Below are 14064 nucleotides of genomic sequence, written 5' to 3' on the forward strand. Positions count from 1 at the left end.
TATCAACGCTGTCACGCCTCTGCAGTGAGCTTTGACCTTGGGTGTTTGTATCAGGCCTGTGTTCCTAGGATGTTCTCTGACCCGTCAGGCTGTGGAGACGACGATCTGTTGCTGTGGTGACATATCGAGTCAGGCCACATTTCCAGATGAGATTTCCCAGTTTGTACGGAGTTCAATAAAACCTCTAAACATCTCACATCTTATCTGTACACACTCTGTTGCCATTGACCACAAGGTACAGATGATGTAGAAAAGGAGAGGATAAAGCTTTAAAGACCTGGCCATAGGGTGTACAATGACTTATTGTCTAATTCAGCTAAAGATTCACAGGTTTTTTACGAGATAGCACTCTAATGAACATGAAACCGCATCATAACAGAATGGGGTTTCATGCATTTTGATAAAATCCATAGAGGCATTGACTTGTGATTCATCTCTCGAATTATCATAATGCATCACTCCATATGGCACTAGAGGGAACAGAAAGTGAAGATCACCATCCAATTTCCTGTGTAAACATTACCAGCTGTTTAGCTAATCAGAGATCCCAATCGCTGATTTGCTTAGAAAAAAATAATAATTCTCGGACGGAAATAAACAGGGTCATTGATTACCAGGCAGGACCACCTTTCTTCTGTTCTGATACTCTATTGTCTGCTTGTCTCCAACTCAATTGTTTTTGTCTGCTTGTGCCATTATGCAGATTGTGTACGTACCATTAGTTTTTAGGTTTTGCCCACTGTCCTTCTGCCAGAGAAAGACATGCACGAAGAACAAACGCTTGTGTTGCCATAAATTGTGTTTAATGTAACAAATAAGAAGTTTGCCTTGGAGTTAAAAAGGTTGAGAAACACTGCAATTAGTGAACGTGACATTGATCATGTGACCTGTTTGGACATCATCATCAGGTTTGACAAACTTGTGTAGTTCAAGTGATGTTACCATTTAATCAAGATTTACTGTAGGCGACTAGGCATAGATCTATCTTAAACACACTTGTCTGAACAGACTGGCGGTGTCTGTTTGTGTGTTCCCATGACAGACGAAGAGTGTAAAGATGCTTACTAAATGTACTTATTGCCACTTTGTGGCCAATTTTATTTCTTTCAACACTAGATTTTTAGACCTCATTGAATGGATAACATTTTAGGACTCCCCATGTAATAACCAGATTCAATGAAATGCCATTAAAAAAAAAAAAAAAAACTGTATGACTTCCTAACCACAGCCAATTAGAACAAATTTGATGTTTAATGTGCATCTCTAGATTAGATGAATTAGATTTCATCCACATGAATTAGAAAAGAAGTGATACACTGGAAGAGGTGGATGTCAAATTATGTATTGTGTTTGTCTGGGTCTCATGTTGGTGTAATTTTTATCAGAATGAATTACACTTTGTTCAAGGTCCCAAATATATATGTAATTTGATTTAAGTGAATGTATAAAATCTCTTCACTTACTTAGGGTCAGCCAAGGCCACTACAAAGTTCTTTAGTTTATTGGGGTTTTACTAGATTTTAAGCAAATACTCAACGTGACAGCCAGTTCCTCACAAAAAGTTATACCCTCTTAAAAGTTGTTTATTGCAATTTATAGTTCCACTAAGAATACTTAACAAATCCTTTACTGGCTAAATGTTTAAATTAAGACAAAAAAAAAATATCCAGTCACTAAAAGCTTCTTTTTGGAAACGCAAAATGGTTCTATATGGCATCAATTGCAGTCCCCATTTAATAGCTTTAATAAAGTGTACTGCTTTTAGAAAAGGCTGGAACTAATTTACAGTATAGTTGTGCAACATGAGGGGTGGAGAAAAAAAGGGCAGAATTTAAAGCAGCTATAATAAAAACAACTTGAAACCATTTGCGTTTTCTCTTTTATTCTGTGAAGTGACACACTGGACTGTGAAAAGTGATTAAGGAAAGGACTGAACATGTGCAAAGTTAAAAAGGATTTGTTGGTTTATCTTAATATGTTAAATAACCTGGTTGCCTTAATTATCAGGTCCTTAAATTAATACAAAGAAAGCACAAGCTTTCTTTGTATTAACTTGTTAAATCAACTCAATTAAGGAAACCAGGTTACATCAAGTTAAACCAACAAATCACTTGTTGTAATCTAAAAGCCATTACAAAAATCCAAGTCAAAGTACACAGAAGGATTAAGACATGCTCTCTCCTTGAAACACTCATGAATCATTCAAAGTATCAGGGAACATGGGAAATAAGGGTAAACTTTGAGTTCATGACCAAAACACTGTAGAGTGGCCTTTCACATGTCCTCAGTGTGGAAACAATTATATACACACAATGAACAGTCTGGTTAAAACAATTAAAAGCACAGTGTAACAGGTACGGGATTTAAAAATATATATATAAAAAAACCCCGTGAAATTTCAAATTGCCATTTATAATCTTTATTCTGTGAAGTGACTTTAGTGTTACAAACAGATCTGGGATGTGCTGGACCGTGAAAGTGACAAAAGGTGGTTGGAGGGAAAGGCCTGACCGGGTGCAAATATTAAAATGATTTGTTGGTTTAACTTAAATGTCAAGTAACCTGGTTGCCTTAATTGTCAGATCTTTCAAATTAATACAAAGAAAAAAAGCTTTCTTTGTATTAATTTGTTTGTTAAATGAGCTACATTATGGGAACCAGGTTACATCAAGTTAAAATACAATTAAAAGCAATAGTGACACGTGGGTGATGTGAATGTAAAAACTAAAAGTTCACTTAAAACAGATATTACCCCACTGTGGCAACCCAAAACTTCACTCTTGCAATCAGAGTGAGATAGCAATCAAATCCATATTGAAGTCAAACCCAACAAGTGTTCACATTATGATAAGAGTCATTGTTTCTGCATCTCTGATAGAGAGAGATCTGGAAACACACAAGAAAATTCACACTGGAGAGAAACCGAACACCACCCTATTCAAATAAATTAAGTCAATATCATTAAATAAAAAATAAAAAAAGGAGTCCAAGAGTAAGCAAGTGAGGGACACATTTTACCACCCAATACACTGCATTAAACACTTGCATTAGCCCAGTGAAAAAGAGAGAGTAAAATAGGGTCCTTGTCAAAACCGTCATAACAGAAGCCGTGATGTCCTAGCCATGATGGTAACCGGTGTAGATAGCTCAGGTTGGTCCAGGGAAGGCTTGTGGTCCAATCTGGGGCTCATTTAAAGCACTTTAGCTTCAATAATGACCTGGATGTCTTTCATCCAGAAGAAGAGCAGCTCAAGCTTTGTGCCAGTGTCAGAGAGAAGTCCATCCCTCAAAAGAGTCAACTAAGTACAAACAAACATCAATTTAGAAAGCATACAATAGCTTGCCTTAGCCCACAAAATAAATTGTCATTGGAATTTTTCACTTGCATAAATTGCATGATCTCAGTGTAGACCACTGTGACTGAGATCACTTTATACAACAGTCAAGGAAACAAAATTACACATTTTCTACTTACGGTTTCTGCTCCGCCAATGAAATGAGTTCCAAACCAAGCCAAAGCAGGCTCAACCTGGGACGTCGTGTGTCTGAGTTGCACATCTTGGCATTTTGCTCCTGCATGAATGAGTGGAACTGGTGATAAAGACAAAATAAAAATGAACCTTTAAAACATATTGCCAAAAATAACAGGTGGTAAAGAAAACACAATTACAAACAACTTTTCCATAAGCTGATTTGTAACACTAACACAAAATGATCCACTACACTAAAATAATGCAAATGCAATAAACATTTTAAGATGTAATAAAACCCTATGCATGCTTAAAATAACTAATGAAAGAAGTCAACTCTGGGAACAAACTTTATGAATTCAAATTTGAGAAACTAAAAGTTGCATGACAAACAACTAGTTTTCAATGAAGGCTAACATAAAGAAACTAGCCCATTAACCAACAGGTTTACCATAGGATTTATAGTATTTTTCCTTTTTATAGTATTTTACCCATTTCTATGGCAAAGATAGAATTTCAAATTAAGCCAATATCTTAATTGTGACTCAACTGTTTTTAGCAGTAGCATTTTCGAGGGCTGAATCAAACTACACTTGAACTAAAAGTGTCAAACTAAATAAATATAAAATTCTTCATAAAGACGACAGTCTCTCAAGATATTAATCTTAGCAAATAACCTTTTGGGAAACTATTTCAGTAGAGTTTTCTCACCTGGTAGTTTTATGGTTGAAATCAACGGGGTCGCTGTGTCCATTTCTGTTACTGTCTAGTGCTATGGGTTTAACGCTCAACTTCACCGTAGACGCTGTCGATTCCAATTTGTGAAAACATGAATGTCCACAAATTTAGCATTGGCCTACATATGGGCTTTCTTAATGAGCCATTTCACAGATGAGACCAATTATGTTTCATCTGTTTCACCTAAACAGATATCAGTAGAGTTAGAGGACACATGGCACTTATCACTAGCTGATTAGATATGCAAATGAGTGAGGTTGCGCTCAAGCACTCTGCAAAAATCGTAGCAAAGTTTTGGTTTCAAGTAAAAAAGGCTACAAGTAAAAAAAACAATAGCAGCGGTTATATTCATTTTGAGATGGCAAACCTGAAACCTTAATTTAAATAATAAAACACACCACCACAAAAATTTAAAACACACAAGGGTGATAATTAATTTTAGGCTACTTTATTACTTTGTTTTGGGGTATTTTTAAATTACGGTACTTGAATGTGCTAATTGAGACATACATTTACAAGTCAAAAATAACTTTTTACTTCTTAACATTAACATTACAAACTAAAGTACAAAAATGGGTCTTTCTGACATATTTCTTAAAGGGATAGTTCACCCAAACATGAAAATCTTGAATGTTGGTAACCTAACTACTCAGCACCCATTGACTTCCATAGTAGGAAAAAAATACTATCAATGGGGACCACTGGTCCCGGACCAGCAACTGGTTGGTTACCAACATTCTTTAAAATATTTTCTTTTCTGTTCAACTGAAGAAAGAAACTTATACAGGTTTGGAACAACATGATGGCGGGTAAATTATGATTATTTTTATTTTTGGGGGAACTATCCCTTTAAATAGCCTATTAAATCCATTCACCCATTCAAAGTCCATGATGATTATTCATTCTTGTGAAGATATGCATCAACAAAAAGATATAAGCGACTTTGCATCAGTAACCACACCACAGACGAATATGTTTCAATCTGTCTTTGATTTTAACACCTATGACGTCATAAACCCTTTAAGTCAGGTTTTTTTTTTCTGGCGGGTGGTTTGTGTATTAAAGTTTACGTTTTTATTTATCATCTTTAAAAATGCACTGTACGTAAACAACTTTGATTTTAATTAACCCTTTTTGTGTTTGTTTTTAGACAGGCAGATTTTTGTGTTTTTTTACACTTCTAAATAGAAATTTGATGATAAACACAACCCAGTCACAAAATATACATACAACCAAAAATGTGTTTAGGACTTTTCAGTATTAAAGACTTTTGGGGTTGTGTAACGTGAGGCCATTGTGCGTAAAACATGCGTTTGACGCATGTGGTTTGACGTTTCCAGTCGTTTCACGGTCTCGCGATGCTCTGCTCATGATTCTGATAGGCTGCTATTGGATTCGTCACTGGCCGTGTACCGAGTGAACTGAGCGCTGATTGGTTGGTTCAGTTGAAGCGAATGGATTCAGTCGACTCTTCTCGTGACTGGTGGTGAAATGGTGTGCCGGTTGGACTAGAATAAGGATAGATTGCGTGTAATAATAATAATAATAATAATAATAATAGTAAAACAAGCATCAAGCAAAAAGATTACAGGTAAAACCAGCGCACTGGTTTCCACTGAACCCCAGCAGAGAAGCGCCAGAGAAACTGAGTGAAGATGGGGGAAGAAACTGAGAGCTCAGTGAATAGAGAGAATCAGATCATAAAGGAAGAAAATACAGGCACATCGGAGGAGAGCGGTGTGAAATACTACACAGTCGAAGAGATTCAAGCCCATAACATGATCAAAGACACATGGCTGATCATCCACGATAAAGTTTACGATATCACAAGTTTCATGGAGGAGGTAAGACGGTTGGAGTTTCATCATGTCCTCCAGACCACAGCTCACACTGTGCAACCACACACCACTAAACCCTGCATGATTTTACTTGACTTTTCTCTATCACATATATATGTTTTACACGAGCTACTCTGAATAATTTACTCTGGAATGTCAGACTAGACTCAAAACATAAGCTGCTGCCAAGTGTCAAGATAACATCAAAGTTTGTGTTGGCCCGGTCAGTGTGTTAGCATACTAACGTTAGACTCAGTGCGGTAAACAACACTCTGAAGGAATAAACTAGCCAACACCGTTTATCATTTATTTTATTTTATTTATTTTTTTTTTTAGCAAAATTCAAAGAAGGCTTTGAATGATTGGGTATTAGCCACATAGCTACCCGGCTAGCCCAGCCCCAGTCACGTTGAACTGTCACAGTGAAATGAACGATTCCAGCGTGTGCGATTCACCTCTGACACATTTATTTTCCTTCAAATCCTTTGTCACGTTTTGGAGTTTTATACAACCTACATTTCTTTTCATTTTAATATGACTCACTACTACTGTGTTGCTTACAAGAAGCTTGTGAAAACGAGCAAGTCGGTAATAAAATCGTGTGAATTAGGGTCTATAACAATTATTTTGGTATGCTTTGCATATACGCCTATAGGGCGTCAATGGCATGGTGGTGTTACACGTACAGAAGATCAAATCCTTGTTTAAAATTGTCACCTGTCAAAATGGTCACCTCTTTATGATAGAAATGCTACAGCCACTGTCATTTCTTGAACATGAAAAGTAATATTTGAAAGAAAGAAGAATTCATATTGCATTTACTGTTCTTGTCATTTATATCTAATCAGTTTACAGCCGATCAGATTCAATATCAGAAAGGTGTGTTCACACAATTTTTAGAGTCAGCATAAAAGCAGTCCATAGGGTTACTCCATTTGTTCAATAATACTAAACAAAAAAATGTGATGTTATATAATGCATCGATTATAAAATACTTCTATAATTTATGTAATGTTGTAATATGAACAACCATTCAGTATAGTAAGTTCACTGACTATGTTTACGACAACCTGTCGCTCACATGAGATCGACCAATAGCAAACCACAACCATCCAATCAATTCCCCATGGACAAAATCAAGTCCCGTCCTACTTTTTGTTTTCTTGCTTGAGGAACCGCCACAATAGGGAAGCAAGAAAACGCCAAAGAGAAAGTTTATTATTTGGGTGTATTTTTAAGTCTTGTCAATTAAAATTTTCTTATTGAATTGAGTTCTGCGTTATCAAATTTTTTAGTAACTGCTGCAATTGAATCTGAAGTGTTTGATTGAGATGGTCCTCACTAGCCGCGTTTCCACTGCCGGGCCAGGGCCGGGCCGTGCTAGTGCGTGCCAGGGCCAGTCGCGTTTCCACTGTCACTTCCGGGGCTTGATCGGGGCTTCCTCAGGGCCAACGGCCAGGATTTCTGGCCCGTCGAATACCTTGGGCCAGAGGGGGCCAGCTCGGGCTAGAGGCGTGCTCAAGGTAAAAGGCGGAGTTTATCGGTGTTATGGAACGTTATGATCTGAAGCAAGATGCACATAGGGGTGTCCATGTTTAACCGATTAACCGTTTAAAATTGCATAACATTTTAATTTGAACTGTAGGCCTATGCCAAATGCTGCGCATTGTTAGGCTATAGCTACATATCGACGAATTTTCAGATATTTGTTTGATTTTTTTGCCCCTTAAACATTTAAAATATTTGACAAATTAATATGAAAAAAATATATATTTTACTGGTTTTCTGAGGCCAAATTAGAACCTGGAAATGATATTTTCCCCGCAGTGCTGAATGAGAAGAGCCGTAACCACAGCCTATAAGGGGATTTATGGGTGATTTATAGGCTATAATAAATGTGTCTGATAATAAAATAATATAAAATAACGAGGCATTAATTGTTTATTAATAAAATATTGTTTTCTAAATGATTTTCGGCTAAAAACATATCTCCATCTCCGGATGCACATTTAGAGAGAAATTAAGCTACATAAACATAGAAGATATTGGCTTTCGATTCGAATTTGTTCGTTTTAAATTGGACATTTAAAGCTTTAATCTACAAACCCCTGTAGACTAAAGCTTTAAATGTCCAATTTAAAACGAACAAATTCGAATGCGGTGGCTGTTTCAGGTCTCGCGCTTCAGTTCACGGAGATCATGAAGCGCGTCTTGATTAATTGTTAAAGCACAACGTTTTCTTGTTATAAATAAATTTATTTGCGAATAATGTATTATTATTTTCTGTATGACCAGAAATTAAAGAGTATTTTAAGTTGTTTCCACTAAAAGAAATGCAATTAAACTGTTCACATGGGCGTCTCGCAGCCATCAGTGCGTGCTCCACACACACTGGATATGCGCTGATATTTGTCAAAAATATTGTGTTTATTTGTGCTCTGTTCCTTTTTTGGATAAAGGCGTCTTCTACATATGCAGCCTAATAAAATGTTACAATAATGATGATGATGGTTATTATTATTATTATTATTTGCAGACACGGAGTTTTTGTGAAATGGACGTTTTGCTTATTTTCAATTGGCAATTTCAGTTTGAAGGGTGATGGAAATGGGGCTTTAACTGCTCCGTACTTGCTGCGTTTTATTTCTAGAAATTATTCAAATGGGGTCCAATCAGTTATTAAAGGTGTTAAAAATTTACTCTGTATCTCGAGGTTGCGGCGCGCACACTATGCACCGAGTATTAACCGATGGGCCTCGGTTAACGATTAATGAATAACTTGAAAACGTGCCCGCAGCCCTACTTGTTATATCGCGCAAAAAATCGCTGCTTGAAATGGAGAATCGCCTGTACTGGTCTCGGGACACTATTGCAGCCACTACGGCAGTTGAGTTAATATACATGCTATCTTCCTAATTTAAAAAATAAATTAATTCATAATACCCGCTGAAATGGGTTGGGTTTTATGACGTTTGATCCTGAAAGGCGTGTTAGGGGCGGGGTCTGGGGCAGCGCTGTGGGGCTACTGGCCCGGCAGTGGAAACGCAAGCCCGGTGCTTGAGGCCCGAGGCCACTAGCTCGGCCCGGCTCGCTGTTAGCTCTGGCCCAGCCCTAGCCCGGCAGTGGAAACGCGGCTACTGCAGAACATGAAATCCAGGGGGAGGAGTTGGATTCAGATCCAACTCCTCCCACCTTACCTAAGCCTACCCATCTCCACCCCCTGATCCCTAACCCCACCCCTAATCCTACCCATTTCCACACCTAAGATCTGGATCCAACTCCGCCCCCTTGAACCACCTAAAGTATTTTATTTCGGTGTTGTGGCAGAACCATTACCAGAAACTTCTGTTAAATATTTCAGTTCCTTTTTTAAGGCGGCATAAAACAGAAGTTGTGATAGTGTTTTTTCCCTATTGTGATGTATATCTGAGTAAAAGGGCTACTCGAACATGAAAAAATGTAGGGCGGGACTTGATTTTGTTCATGGGAAATTAATTTGGATGGTTGTGGTTTGCTATTGGTCAAACTCATGTGAGTGACGGGTAGCCACGCAGTCACGTCAGTGAACACGTCGCCAGAGAAGAGGGAGAGAAGTTACTCTGATTAAAGATTATGAAGCACAATTAAAAAAAAAGTGTGTGTGGATGAATGATTTATAATAAATACGGCAATATTCCATTGAAAAACAATAATTGTCTATTTTGATTTCAGTAACTAAATTTGGTTGGTTCCTGGTTTTTAACCTTGCAGTTAACATGCATGTAATTATTATAATTTTTTTACAAAAGAAATTTGACGTCAGTTGCTTGGATGGTTCACGTTCTCACCATTGTGTAACATCAAAATCAGATATTGTAAAATGAGATCAGAGGTTACATGTGTCTGTATTTATGGGATGTGCAGGATAGTTGATCAATGAAGAGTGGTTGTGTTCAGAGGATACAAACTTTTCTTTCATAGCATCCAGGAGGTGAAGAGGTTCTGCTGGAGCAAGCAGGTTCAGATGCGACAGAAAGCTTCGAGGATGTGGGTCATTCCACTGATGCCAGAGAGATGCTCCAGCAATATTACATCGGGGAACTCCATATGGTAGTGCTTGATTTTTATAATGCATTTCTATGGACAAAACACATCTGCAAATATGAGTATAGTAATACAATGAATCATTAAAATATTGCAAATTCATGAACTTTTATAATGCTTACTTTCCTGTTTTAGGATGATCGAAAGAAAGAATCAAAAAAGGTAAAAAACAATTCTAAGAACTCTTTTTGAACCATTGTGACCGATAGGCCTGTCGCGATAGTCAAGAAATCGATACACAAAAAAAAAAATTGAGCTTGATGCGTAATTTCTATTTGCATGCTTGTTTGTTTTCCTCTTCTCTCTCTCTCTCTCTCTCTCTCTCTCTACCAAAGAGACTAGTGTGACAACTCTCGGTTCGAACTCGTTCATCAAAATGAACAAATCTTTTTCCGAGTCATTTGGTTCATTCAACGAACGAATTGACTTGTAAAAAGATTTGTTCATTTTGATGAATGTGTTCGAACAGGAGAGTCACGAACGTGCATCGCAGAACAGAGCAAGGCGACCATTTGAGCTTATAAAACTTAAACTTTGTTATTAATATTTTTTTTTAAATGAGCTAGCGTTTCGCTTGATAAGACCCGTCCCTTATTCATCGTCTGAAATCGTTTAAAGCCCTTTGAACAGTTTGCAGTTTGTACTGAAAGTTTCTTTTGGACCTTGAACCGTTTGGTTCCCATTGAAGTCCATTATATGGAGAAAAATCCTGGAATGTTTTCATCAAAAACCTTAATTTCTTTTCGACTGAAGAAAGAAAGACATGGACATCTTGGATGACATGGGGGTGAGTAAATTATCAGCAAAAGTTTTCTCAAAAGTGAACTACTCCTTTAAGGGCTTTAAACAACACCAGGCGATGAATAAGGGTCTTATCTAGCGAAACGATCGATCATTTAATATATATGATATATTTATTTTTGTTTTTTTTGTTCATTTATTGTGGATATTTAAAATGTTTTCCATTTTCAGTGATAAATAGTCTTTAGGAAAAAAAAAATTTCTTGCAATAATTTCTTGGATAATTTATCGTCCAGCAAAATTTGTTATCGTGACAGGTCTAGTGACCAATGCAAAAACATATCAAACACGTCTGTTGCGGTTTGTTAATGTTTCCTCGCTTTATCACTTTTCTGTTCTAGGATGTCTACATCACAACTTCCAAGGAGTCAGGGTAAGAAGTCCGATTCAGTTCTGCATGAACTACAGTGCACGTGTGTGGTTTTTTTTTTTCTTTAAACGTCTTTTTGTCTTTTGCTCAGGTCATTGACCAGCTGGGTAATTCCTGCCGTTGCTGCTGTGCTTGTGGGCATCATGTACCGTTACTACATGCTGGAACACAAATCGTCCTGAACTTTGTCGCCGCTGTATTTCTCTTGTCTGGAGGCCTTGACTTGTTTAAGGGAGTGAGCTTATAAGATAACTCCTGCTCATCCTTTCTTCTTTAGTTTCTATTCATCTGACTGGAAATGGTCTATAGCCCATTGGCTCTTTTTGACTGGGTTTCTCTACCAGCGTTCAGAATCCACAATTCTGTCTGCAGGACTTTATCTGCTGCATTATACTATCTCTGATCATTGTCTCTTTAAATGTACTTTAAATTAATCTAGAGAGTAGTTGGGAAGGTCCGGTATGGTCCAGCTTTTGCTGATGAATCCTATTTTGGGGAGCATTTTGACAAATCACATGTCCACAGCTTTCACATAGCTGCTAGTTGGTGTTTGTCAATGTATTACCTGAAGATTTTGACCAAATGATTCAAGTGGAGTTGAAATTTGCATCTCCAAGAGAAGAGCATGGAGTCACGGTACTAAAATGAAATTTCTATTTTAAATACAACATGGTTTAAAGGGATGGTTCGGGAAAAAAATGATCATTCACTCACCCTCATGATGATCCAAACCGCTATGACTTTATTTCTTCTGCAAAAACACAAAAGAAGATATTTTTGAAGAATGTTTGTATTTTATGGGGATAAATATTTCTGGGATGTGTGGAGGGTGAACTTTCATTTTTGGGTGAACTATCCCTTTAAGGAAAACTAGAAAATATTGTCATTGTTTCGTATTGTCATAGGATTTTGCGTGAATGTTGTCATTCAACATTCAGACAATGTGCAAATGCTGAAATGTAAGAAATGTACGTTAGTCATACAGTGCTTTACCGGAATGTATGCTTTTTTTCTTACAATGAAGATTTCTAGTGTGGTACCTGTATCTGCAAATTTGAAATTGACATTACTCAGTCCATTTGTAATTATGCATTTGAGAGAGTTTTTTTTTTTTTTTTACCATTCGTTTAAATGTTGGTGAAAGAGTTTGAACTGTTGTACAACTTTGTTCTTATATATGGTTCTCTAACGAATTGTTCTTAGCATTGCTTGCATGTATTTTCTAGCTTGACTGTCTTTATTTGAAAGGTCAGGTCATGTAAAAGCATTATATGCAAGTGCTTACTCTTCTACTGCCTTTACCGTTCAACTTCAAAACTAGAAGTAAACCAAAATGTCTACTTGTGTTTGCTTCTGTTGTGTACGTCTGTTATTAAATATTCCATTGTATGTTCTTCTCAAACAATATTGCTTTTAATGAAACATGAATGAGTCATTCTGACTAGGCCAATTTCCCATGTTTTCTTGAGTGTCATATTTTGCCTTTTTATTTTTATGTTTTTAAATCATTCCTGCCTCAAGATCTGTGCAAATTACTTATTTTCCTGTCAGGCTGAGTCAATGTATTCAGCTTTGTCTAACAATTGATGTTCGGATGTTCATATTTGTGTGCATTTTATATGCATAGATGTCAATGACATTCTCACGTTTTTATTGGATCACATAATTTAATTCTAGAGATAAAAATTACACAACTTAATTGAGTACAAATGTGTTAATCTCTGTCACTATCTGCTCTTTTAGTTCAACAGCAGAAGAATCACAGCTCAAGGCCTTTAGTTTTGCTGAGATTAATGTTATATATATATATATAATCCGTCTGATTAGGAATATCTGGGGTATGTCAGTGAATTGACGTACCGTTTCAGTGTGTTATAAAAAAATACCACTACGTTCCAATAAATGGTTAAAAATTCAAATATGTCTGTGTACGATGTAATTATTGTCAATATTGTATTTCAGACTAAATCAGGAACATGCATTTAAATTTAAATGTAAAATGGGGAGGGACGAGGGTATCATCCACAAAGTTGGTTAATATCTACAATAATGTAAAATCGTGGTTAACAATTACTTAGTTACTCAGATATATGATGTATTTTGTATTATTTAAGCATTAAAAACCATATCAGTTTGACAGAACATCAGATCATTTTCACATAAAACTCATTCATTAAAGAAAAATATAAAAATGTAGTGTTCATCGGAGTGGTCCAAGTCCTCGGAAACATAAATGCACTATTTTACTGGATTTGAGTTGGTTGAAAAAAAAGAAAAGAGTAACAAATTACTCTAATTTTGTCATTTGACTGGGGGTCAATTTGACCTTACAATTTGTAATTACAAATGAACACTGAGAGACCCATTTGCCAGTAACTGAACAATTTGTATATCTGCTCCATAGACATAACACATATAAGGATGGTTCTGTGCCTTCACACATTTTAAAACTACTAACGTTACTACTACTAACAACAATACATTAATAACTCTGGAAATTGTTATTCTAAAGAAGAAATCGCTTGGTAAAAAAGTGCTGGTGAGTCTGATTCATTGAGGGAGTCGGTTCTTTTGGACGGATTGTTTCAAATAATCGGTTAAAATTCCCTAATTCGCAGGCAATCACTCAGATTTTTTTTCCAGTCGCTTAATTTTTCTATTGTTTTGGTTGTTTAAATCATGCTGTTATCGACAGGTTCTTTCGTTGCCATCAAGTTTGACAAGTTGAGTCGTTTAAAACGACACCGGTTCAAAAAATTCAAAT

At 36.6% G+C, this 14064-nt stretch overlaps 1 protein-coding gene across 1 annotated transcript; it reads left to right on the plus strand.

The window, feature by feature from the left end:
* Nucleotides 1–5655: 5655 nt before the first annotated feature.
* On the plus strand, nucleotides 5656–12750 carry cyb5b (cytochrome b5 type B). The gene is made up of 5 exons (XM_039690770.2): nucleotides 5656–6052; nucleotides 10007–10135; nucleotides 10265–10291; nucleotides 11272–11303; nucleotides 11392–12750. Exons 1-5 carry the CDS (start codon nucleotides 5864–5866, stop codon nucleotides 11480–11482), a joined length of 468 nt encoding a protein of 155 aa, XP_039546704.1. The 5' UTR covers nucleotides 5656–5863; the 3' UTR covers nucleotides 11483–12750.
* The last annotated feature ends 1314 nt before the right edge of the window (nucleotides 12751–14064 follow it).

This window comes from Pimephales promelas, chromosome 1 (genome assembly GCF_988280905.1).
Source record: "Pimephales promelas chromosome 1, fPimPro1.hap1.1, whole genome shotgun sequence".
Taxonomy (NCBI): Eukaryota; Metazoa; Chordata; class Actinopteri; order Cypriniformes; family Leuciscidae; genus Pimephales; species Pimephales promelas.

Coding starts and splice junctions, on each gene's coding strand:
- cyb5b (XM_039690770.2), top strand. CDS start 5,864: ATGGGGGAAGAAACTGAGAGCTCAGTGAATAGAGAGAATCAGATCATA. Junction 6,053..10,006: donor TCACAAGTTTCATGGAGGAG/GTAAGACGGTTG, acceptor TTTCTTTCATAG/CATCCAGGAGGTGAAGAGGT. Junction 11,304..11,391: donor ACAACTTCCAAGGAGTCAGG/GTAAGAAGTCCG, acceptor TCTTTTGCTCAG/GTCATTGACCAGCTGGGTAA.